Genomic DNA, 10,994 nt, shown 5'->3' with positions numbered 1-10,994 from the left:
TCTAAAAAAAACACCTTCATGATGCAAGGAACATTTTAATCATGCAAAGGGTTCTTTGAGCGTTCATGGTTCCATATAGAACCACTTTCTTTACCAAAGCACCACAGCCTAGAGCTCATGGTTCTAAGAGTGGAACCTACGTGGCTCGAGCCCAGCGCCTGCGCCTAAAAGCTCAGTGCAACAGGGGGGTTTGCCATCAAATCTGAGGGTCTCCTTTCCTCACCTCCACCTCCAGGCTTATTTTTCCACTCGTGTAAGCGGATTAACCGCAAGCGGAGGCGGGCGTGCGGGCCGGGGAGCCGGCGAGCGCCGCTGCGGCCTGCGCTGAAGTAAACAAAGAAAGCCCCGCTAGCTTAGCTTAGCAGCGACAGCAGGTCATATGGTGGAAGCCGCTGCCGAGGCAAAGAGGCGCATTTTAAACTGCCTCAAGCAGCTGGAACTAAAAAAACAGCCCCATTTCGCGTTTGTGACCAACTTTAATCCCATATTGTGGCAAATTAGCTGCGCAGCTACGGTTTTGTGCGGACGCTAACCTAATTTAGCTTAGCCATGTTAGCATCAAGTTATCCAGGACAGATTGGCAGGTTTCGCGATTAAAGACGCTTTTTTACGCGCACGCAACGTCCAAAACTTAACCGCTGGCAACCAAAAGGGGGTTCGTTACCACAGCCAACCTAGCCAGGCACTAAATTAACGCCGAACTGACTCAAGTCCAGCGTTCCAGCTTAAGGTGGTTAAGCTGGTTTAGCGAGAGGAGCCGAGCGGTTTCTGCGCAGCTGGCTTTCGCTGCTCATTCGCGTTTGCCGTTCCACCTTAAACGGCGCAGCTGTTCCATTCCGTGCTCTTGCTCCAAACGGCAGCTCTTAAGGCGGAATTTTCCATCCCACCTTAAACGTTGCAGCTTGTTGCGTGAAACTGCTGCCGCTATTTAAGGTGGAACGGAGAGTTCGGAGGGCAAATTCAGCCGCGCAACGTAACGACATGGCGAAGTTATCGTGGTTTATCACGTCAACGAGGCGCATGAACGAAACGGTGGCGCGGCTTTAAACAACTAGAGGAGCCACTGAAATTGTCTGGAATATTATCTGCAGCATAAGAGCAAGTTTGAAAACGCAGCACACGGTAGAAGAGCAGCGGCTGCAGCGCGAACGGCGCTATAGCAGCGCAGCTTTAGCTGGTTAGCCCGTTAGCCGACACGGGCAGACTAGAGCGAAAACGCTCCGAGACGGAAAGAGGCAGACGGCCGCCCGGCCACGGGCGAGGAAAGCGAGCAGAGCGGCGGCGATGCGCACCTTTAGCGAGGGCGACGGTGGAGTTCTCGGTGTCGATGGTGTACAAGACGCCCTCGTATCGGATCTCGGCCTTGGAGATCAGGCTGATCTTGCTGCCGATGTACGGAGTGCCTCCGCTCATCCTGCCGCCGCGCTTCACTCTACACCCACAGCCGCAACAGCAACGCGCCGATTACGGGCCACAAACACCGCCTCTGGTGCGCAGGTATGTCCCTCGCTCAGAGATCCTCTCCTCCGCTCTGTGCTTTCAACTCTTCTCTCCCTTTTTTCCTCTACGTCCGTCCGTCCGTCCGTCTGTCTGCTGCTCTGCTCGCCGCTACCACGACATGGCCGACTTCATCACACCGCGGGGCACTCTGACTGGAGCGGCGCGACTCTGACAAAATCTCGCGATACCTTCGTTCACTGAGGTCCAACCTCAAATCGCTCCACACGCCCTTCGTATCTAGTGCCCTAGCTGACGTTACGGCCTACACCCTCACATAGTGCACTAAGTGTTGATCAGGGAGTTCCGAAAATCCTTTCTCTTAAACATGTGACGCCTCTGACGTGATTGATGATCATCTTTTAACAATACGTGGCCACAAATTAATATGTTGAGGCCACGACCCTGCTGAAAAGGACCGCCAGTTCCCTCTAGAACACCTGTTTACGGAGCCCTGCTGGTGACAGCCTGTATAAATACAAATAATGTGTGGCCACGACTTAGTAAGGCAGGGGGATGAGACGATTAAGTCGTGGCCATGACTAGGTAAGGCGTGGGACGGAGATTATGGCTTACTAAGTCGTGGCCACGCATTATTTTTATTTATACAGGATGTCTCCAGTGGGGCTCCGAACACCTGTAGATCCCTTTAGGAAACCATCAAGTGCATTTGGAATCAACCATTGGTCACCTGTTAAACCATTAGGATCCTTTACATTGTCATAAAGCCAAAACCATCAGGAAACAAGTGAAACACTTAATGGTTTCTACAGGTTTTTTCAGCAGGTTCGCTACTATATTATATCACTAGAGTGTATGTGGTGTTTCACTTCACGGATGGGTTAAATGCGGAGGTGTGGGACAAATAAGGGTCACTTAACTTAACTGTGCTGCCCCGTTGATCTTTTTAATTTATTGAGTAGTGAAATGAAAACTGACCTCATTTATTCTGTAGCTGTCACAAAATAACCGTACTCTCCACTCCTCACTTGAAGACAGATGATGCTGGTGTTCATTTAGAGTATAAGATTTTTGGATGTAGTTGATTTACCAGGCAGAGTTAGTGCATTTAGCCAGACTATGTGGTTAATGTTATTTTTACATCTCCATTTCCAAAAAAGTTGAGTTTGCACGCTGCGCAAAATGTAAATAGAAACTAAATACAATGATGTGCAAATCATTTTAACCCTATATTTAATTGAAAATAGTACAAAGACAAAATATCAAATGTTGAAACTGAGAAATTTGATTGTTTTCTGAAAAATATGTGCCCATTATAAATTCAATGCCAACAACGTGTTCCAAAAAAGTTGGGACGGGGGCATGTTTACCACTTTGTTTCATCACCTCTTCTTTTAACAACACTTTTAACAACACTTCCCAAGTGTTTGGGAACTAAGGAGACCGACTACTGTCAAAAAAGTTAGGATGGGGCAATTAAAGACTGATAAAGTTGTGTAATGCTAAAAAACACTCGGTGGTTGATTGGCAACAGGTTAGTAACATGAAGCATCCCAGAGAGGCGGAGTCTTTCAGAAGTAAAGATGGGAAGGTATTTACCACTCTGTGAAAGATTGCATGATCAAATAGAGCAACAATTCAAGAATATTGTTTCTCAATATAAATTAGCAAAGAACTTGTGCTTTTCATCGTCTACGCTACATAATATCATTAAAAGATTCAGAGAACCTGGAGAAATCTTTGTATGTGAGGGACAAGGCTGGAAAACAATTTTGGCTGACCATGATCTTTGGGCCTTCAGGTAGCACTGCATTAAAAACAGACATGATTCTGTTGTGTAAATCACTGCATGGGCTCAGAAACACTTCTGACAACCACTGTCTGTGAAAACAGTTAATCACTGCGTCCACAAACACTAAAACTCATAAGGAACCACATATAAACAGGATCCAGAAACACTGCCACCTTCTCTGGGCCGGAGCTCACCTAAAAGAACTGAGGTGAAGTGGGAATAGTGTCCAGTGGTCTGAAGGATCAGAACTTGAAATTCTTTTTGGAAATCATGGACACTGTGTCCTCTGAGCTAAAGACCGCTCAGCTTGTTATTAGTGCGCAAAAGCCAGCATCCGTGATGGTGTAGGGGTGCGGTAGTGAACATGGCATGAGTGACTTAAACATCTGAGAAGGCACTAAAACAATATATACAGGTTTTGGAGCAAGACGTGCTGCCATCCAGACATCGTCTTTTTCGGCGAAGGCTTTGATTAATTCGGCAAGACGACGTCAAACCACATTCTGCACATATTAAAAACAGCATTGCTCTGTAAGACTCTGGGTGCTAAACTGACCTGCCTGCAGTCCAGATCTGTCACCCACTGATAATATATGTCACATTATGAAGTGAAAAACATCACAAAGCAGACCTTGAACTGCTGGGCAACTGATATCAGGCAAGCATCGGAAAACATTTAATTTTCAAAACGTTTCCCAAACACTTACAGAGTGTTGTTAAATAAAGAGGTGATGGAGCACAGTGGAAAACTTGCCCGTCCCAACTTTTTTGGAATGTTTTCGTGGCATGAAATTCAAAATGGGCATATATTTAAAAAAACAAAAAAAAAACAATAAAACTTCTTTCGTTTAAATTTCTCAGTTTAAACATTTTATATGTTGTCTTTGTACTATTTTCAATTAAATCTAGAGTTTGCATCATTTGCAAATCATTGCATTCTATTTTATGAACATTTTGCACAACGTCCCAAATTGTATAAGAATTTTTGAAACTTTTTTTTTAAACAAAGCAAAGTAAAATAATACTTCAGATGAACAAAATCTCTATTTTTAGAGACTATATTATCAGTGTAAATCTCAGAAACACTTCATATCTGTGCTAATTTTTTCAGTGTATATCATGCAGTAAATATTTACATTTATTTTAATAACCTGTTATCAGCTGGCACCGACTGCACTCACCAGAAAGCAAATACAGTGTTTAACTACTCTCTCCATTGTCTCTCAGTGCACAAACAGAGCTGTACTCACTCATCAATGCACTGCCTATTGTCAATGACTGAACACTGAATTCTAAAGATTATAAACAGACTACACTTCCAAAAAGTGGCGGGCATGGAAAGTATGTCTATGATTCCTCATAATAGAACAAGGTTCCTCATTTTGGTGAAGTTGTGGTTAGGTGTCTTTGTTGCCAAATGCACCACTGTTCTGTTCTGGGAGGGAAAATTCTTCACAAAGCTTGGAACGGTTTGATTTGGAACAAGTATAAAAAGACTTTTATGTAGGCAATACATTAGAGAAACCTCATTAACTCTGCATGAAACAGAAGAAAAACCTCAAGAGTAACTTTTCCGCTAACCATTTCAAAGTGTGTTCTTCATCGAAAGCACAAAAACACATTTGTAAAGAACGTTTTACACAACATGCTATTATTAATGTGCAGAAATCTTCGTTAATGTTTTCAATGATTTTTTTTATTTTAGCAAACTGTGAAGTTAGTAGCTAATGTATTAAGGACACCCATCATTAAAACTTTCCTTGCTTTTTAAGTAAAACAGATTGCCTATTATCTACTATCTAAGCATAATTGAAGGGGATTTCCACCCATTTTCCAAAGTTTCAGTGTTTAAGATGTAAACAGAATGATTCAGATTTCTGTACAGTGGTGGTGATGGGAACCAGGGGTCACCATGACTACAACACAAATATAGACATTTTTTTTACCATCCAGAACCACCAGAGAACCCACACACATCTTCTGAGTTTTATACACTATAAATATACACTATATATACACTATATTGCCAAAAGTACATCCCATTCTTAACCCACAGGGTTTAATATGATGTCGGCCCACCCTTTACAGCTATAACAGCTTCAACTCTTCTGCGAAGGCTTTCCACAAGGGTTAGGAGTGTGTTTATGGGAATTTCTGACCGTTCTTCCAGAAGCACATTTGTGAGGTCAGACACTGATGTTGGACGAGAAGGCCTGGCTCACAGTCTCCGCTCTAATTCATCCCAAAGGTGTTCTATCAGGTTGAGGTCAGGACTCTGTGCAGGCCAGTCAAGTTCTTCCACACCAAACTGGCTCATCCGTATCTTTATGGACCTGCTCTGTGCACTGGTGCGCAGTCATGTTGGAACAGGAAGGGGCCAAACTCCCCAAACTGTTCCCTCAAAGTTGGGAGCATGAAATTGTCCAAAATCTCTTGGTGCTGAAGCATTAACCCATTAACCCATTCCATGAAGCTCTCTACGCTGTTCTTGAGCTGATCTGAAAGCCACATGAAGTTTGGAGGTCTGTAGTGATTGACCCTGCAGAAAGTTGGTGACCTCTGCGCTCTATGCCCCTCAGCATCCGCTGACCGCTCTGTCATTTTACGTGGCTGATCACTTCGTGGCTGAGTTGCTGTCGTTCCCAATCGCTTCCACTTTGTTATAATCCCACTGACAGTTGACTGTGGAATATTTAGTAGTGAGGAAATTTCACGACTGGACTTGCTGCACAGGTGGCGTCCGATCACGGTACCACGCTGGAATTCACTGAGCTCCTGAGAGCGACCCATTCTTTCACTAATGTCTGTAGAAGCAGTCTGCAGGCCTAGGGGCTCGGCTTTATACACCTGTGGCCATTGAGGTGACTGGAACACCTGAATTCAGTGATTTGGATGGGTGAGTGTGTATGTAAAGTGTAAAGCTGTAAAGCTCGGCTTGACCCGCCATCCTTCAAGGCGCATGGAAGACAAGCGTCGATAATGTTCTGTGTAGTGGCACCCAAGTGGTGGAATGAACTTCCGCTGGCCGTCCATACAGCAGAGTCTCTTGCTGTCTTCAAACGCAGACTGAAGATTCGTCTCTTTACACAGCACTTAAATGAGCATTGAATTATAAGCTGCACTTATTTTATTGTATTGCATTGTGTATTGTAGTTTATTGTATTGTATTTTAGTGTAGTGCATTGCATTGAATGGCACAGAGTTCTGTGTTTAACTCTGTTTTCTCTCAGTATCTACAGTGACTTTAGTTTCTAGCAGTATCTGAGCTCAGGACTGTCTTTCTCTCTAACCTACTGGTAACTAGCAAAGATAATTTCTCTAGACAGACAAAGCGCTTCTTGTAAGTCGCTCTGGATAAGAGCGTCTGCTAAATGCTGTAAATGTAAAATGTATGTAACATTGATGATGGTAATATGGTGATATGTTTTCTTTGGGGACTGTTTTACCTCATAATACTGCTGTGCCTTTCCACCATGAATTGATTTCTTTCAGACTTGGCAGGTTTGGTTGGATTAAAAAGAAGCCTGATGCAACTTCTCTGATAATGCGGTTTGTTAGGGTGAGTGTGAACGCTGCCATCTGCACTCTGGCGTACACAATTAGGTGGACTGAGACCCCCTGAAGCAGGTCACATCACTTCAAAATGAAGAATGAGCACAATACAGACATGCAGAACTTCTCTGGTTTTAGGATACGACGAGTTTCTGATATCACAAGGCAGACGAAACATGAATAAAACCAGTGAGCGCGGATAAAAATCTGCCTGATCAGTTGTGATTTTTTGCTTGTGTGACTTTTGTTTACATCTTTTGGTTCTTCTGGTTCCTGTCAGCACCACAGTGAACAATTCTGACTCTGTAAGTTTCTCTAGAACAGAGCATTTCACACCAAACCACTCTGAATGACTCTGTCCGCATCGTAATCAGGTTTTCAGAATTTTCCTCTCTCTCCAAATGTGGACGATCCACCAAGACATGTTTGGTGTCTTCACAGCTCCAGTACAAAACTGTGACACTTTATTTGGAAGCTCCACTGTAGATGCTTTATAGATGTTCAGTCTATCAAAATGAGTAATTGGCCTCATTTTCTGTTAGGAACGTATCGAATAACACATTTTCAGTGCCTTCTCACACATTTATATTACACATGTGGTGTTGGGCTGAACCCGCGGGGAGTAACAGTGTGGAGGTGCTGTGTCCCTTCACTCTGTTCTCCTCCTACATGGCCTGCTGTTAGTGTGTGTGTGCCTATGTGTGTGTATGAGAGGCTGCTGACTAGCTACAGCTGCTAAAGGAGAACCCTACGCTGGCCACATCTGTTAATTTAAACCTATGGTATTTTACATAAATTGTTATGGCTGCATTGATTTAAAATATCAATAATGCGGTGGGTCCACCAGACCACTGAGTAACAAAAACACGAACACCACACAAGGGTTAAATCTATCCTTAGTCCTAAACCTAGGCCTCAAGGCAAAACCTACACCTACTCCTAAAGCTAATCCTAACGTTAATGCTGTTGATAATGAACTGAGGATCACCAGAAAATTTGGTAATAATTTAAGCATCTGTAGATCATCTTTAGAGGACCATCCAAATACAGTCTGGCTCACAAAACTAGAGAAGCAAACATCAAACACCAAACACGTGTTAGTGGATCAACTACGTTCGGGGAAAGGTGGAGTTTTATAGTGAACCGTTCCTTTAAAATTCCGTTAACTATTTTAAGAAATCTAAGATGAGCTCCAGAAATAATTCAAACTTTCTGTAATTTTGTGCAGAACATTTTTGAATTCAACATTAACTTTCACTGTTACCGGAGAAGAACTGGAGCGGTTGTTAACTTTGCTGAGTGTCAAATCGGAGCCTTGTGTTTTGTGTCTTTTTCAACTGTGCTTCAGTACCTCAACAAAGCGCCCGACAAGGCTTTTGCGTGTTGTTATGAGTTTAGACACATTTTAAATTTGTCATGGACAAATAACTGCTAACTTGAAGAAAGAAAAAAGAAAAAAGGGGGATTGTGGGTCGATTAACGCTTTCAAGCTGGCTGAAAAGAACAAAAAGAAAGAGAAGTGCAGAGAAAAAAACACAAAAAAAGTGGGAACACATGCTAACATTACTAACCATAAAAACTAAGCCTCATGTTTTGTTAATACACATAGAATGAAGTGCTGTGCAAAAGTCAGAGAACACCCGTGGCTTATTTGATTTCCAGTGAAAACAGCCATGAAGCACAAATGATTAATTTTGTGGAATCTGTCCCAGAGGCAGTCAAAGGAAAATCAGTTTACAAAACTGGAATTATAAACACTACAACCACCTCCTAACAACCACCTGGAAGAGCTGGTAGATACCAAAACTGCCCCCATCAGATAAACCGCGCTTAAAGCTTTGATCTCTGAGAGAGAGGAGAACATCAAGCTGCTTCAGATCTGAAAACATCCACAGGTGTTTCTGTCCATCCTTCCACTGTGAGAAGACGACTCAGCGCTGTGGGTCTGAAAGGACGTGTAGCTGATCAAGAAGAACCTCACTGAGAAAAGGAGACGGACACATCAAACAAAGAAGCTGAACGATGGACTGACCACCCCAGAGTCCAGACCTCAGCACCACTGAATGGGTTTGATTACTTCAGAAAATCATCAACCAGCTTCTAAGACTGAGCTTTGGAGGTGCTTTGTACAATCATGAGCTGCAAGAGTCGACCTTGGAACAAACCACTATGTAGCATCATCATCATGATCATCATCATCATCATCTTACACCGCTTGATCCAGCTATGGTCATGGTAACAGTAGGGAAAGCAAAGAATCTCAGATGACCCTGTCCCCCACCGCTTGTGTCTGCGAAATTATTTCTTTGGTCATTACCCAAAGCTCATGACCACAGGTAAGGGGTTGGGATGTAGACCGACTGGTAAACAGAGAACTTATGGCTCGGCTTCCTCTTCACCACTAAAGTCCAGTACAGTGACCACATTACTGCTGCCGCCTGCCACCAGTCCCAGCCTGCAGCCAATCTCACAATCCCTCTTCCCGTCATTCGTGAATAAGACCCTGAGATAATTAAACTCCTCCACCTGGGGCAGCTCCTCTCCCCTTACCTGGAGTGGGTGTGCCGTCCAGGCGAGGCCCATGGACTGAATTGCATAACAGTCGCCTCACATTAGCTCTTGACTCATCCATGAGATGGAGCTAAAAGACAGAGATGCCATAGATACAATATACACTACATGGCCAAAAGTATGTGGACACACCTTAATTATAAGACTTTATTATATTTATATTATATTTATATTTATTATATTACCACCACAACCTAACAAGAGGTACAAACAACGTACACAAACTGAAAATGTACATACATTTGCTGCCCGGTTTGGAGCCCCGCTGGAGACATCCTGTAGAAATGAAAATAATGCATGGCCACAACTTAGTAAGGTGTGGGAATGAGATAATTCAGTTGTGACCACGCCTTATTGACCTGTGACGTTTAATCACATTAAACATCACATTAATGTAAAGTTTTGTTTCTGTAAAATAAAATTTCCCTTTCTCTATAAACCCCTGGCCTACGGAGCCCCGCTGGAGACATCCTGTAGAAATAAAAATAATGCGTGGCCATGACTTAGTAAGGCGTGGGAATGAGATTGCGGCTTACTAAGTCATGGCCACACATTAAGATCTCGTTCCCATGCATGAATAAGGCATGGTCACAACTGAATTATCTCATTCCCACACATTACTAAGTTGTTGCCATGCATTATTTTCATTTCTACAGGATGTCTCCAGTGGGGCTCCAGGGCACTGAGCTATACTGAATTATACTGAATTACACTGAATTAGACTGAATTATACTGAATTATACTGAATTACACTGAACTACAATGAATTATACTGAATTACACTAAATTATGCTGAATTACACTAAATTATACTAAATTATGCTGAATTATACTGAATTACACTGAATTATACTGAATTATACTGAACTATACTGATTTACACTGAACTATACTGAACTATACTGAATTATACTGAATTACACTGAACTATACTGAATTATACCGAATTGCACTGAATTATACTGAATTGCACTGAATTATACTGAATTATACTGAATTATGCTGAATTATACTGAATTATGATGAATTACACTGAATTATCCTGAATTATACTGAACTATAATGAATTATACGGAACTATACTGAATTATACTGAACTATACTGAATTATACTGAATTACACTAAATTATGCTGAATTACACTAAATTATACTAAATTATGCTGAATTATACTGAATTATACTGAATTACACTGAATTATACTGAATTATACTGAACTATACTGATTTACACTGAACTATACTGAACTATACTGAATTACACTGAACTATACTGAATTACACTGAACTATACTGAATTATACCGAATTGCACTGAATTATACTGAATTGCACTGAATTATACTGAATTATACTGAATTATGCTGAATTATACTGAATTATGATGAATTACACTGAATTATCCTGAATTATACTGAACTATAATGAATTATACGGAACTATACTGAATTATACTGAACTATACTGAATTATACTGAATTACACTGAATTATACTGAATTACACTGAACTATACTGAATTATACTAAATTGTACTGAATTATGCTAAATTATACTGAATTATGCTGAATTATACTAAATTATACTGAATTACGCTAAATTATACTAAATTATGCTGAATTAC

The 10,994-nt window shown here is 41.8% G+C and overlaps 1 protein-coding gene across 2 annotated transcripts in view; it reads right to left on the bottom strand.

Annotated features, from left to right (window-relative positions):
- lsm14ab (LSM14A mRNA processing body assembly factor b) overlaps positions 1-1,686 on the bottom strand; it is a 15,076-nt gene extending 13,390 nt beyond the window's left edge. The window contains exon 1 of one of the 2 annotated variants that reach the window (XM_017705049.2): positions 1,293-1,686. In XM_017705049.2, the coding sequence (XP_017560538.1) occupies positions 1,293-1,413 (121 nt within the window). In that variant the 5' untranslated portion in view covers positions 1,414-1,686. The remainder of the gene's footprint in view (positions 1-1,292) is intronic. The other variant, XM_017705050.2, reaches the window with a different exon arrangement.
- Positions 1,687-10,994: the final 9,308 nt, after the last annotated feature.

This window comes from Pygocentrus nattereri, chromosome 7, assembly GCF_015220715.1.
Source record: "Pygocentrus nattereri isolate fPygNat1 chromosome 7, fPygNat1.pri, whole genome shotgun sequence".
Classification (NCBI taxonomy): Eukaryota; Metazoa; Chordata; class Actinopteri; order Characiformes; family Serrasalmidae; genus Pygocentrus; species Pygocentrus nattereri.
The sequence above is the reverse complement of the archived record's forward strand: the minus strand, read 5'-3'. Positions and strand labels throughout refer to the sequence as shown.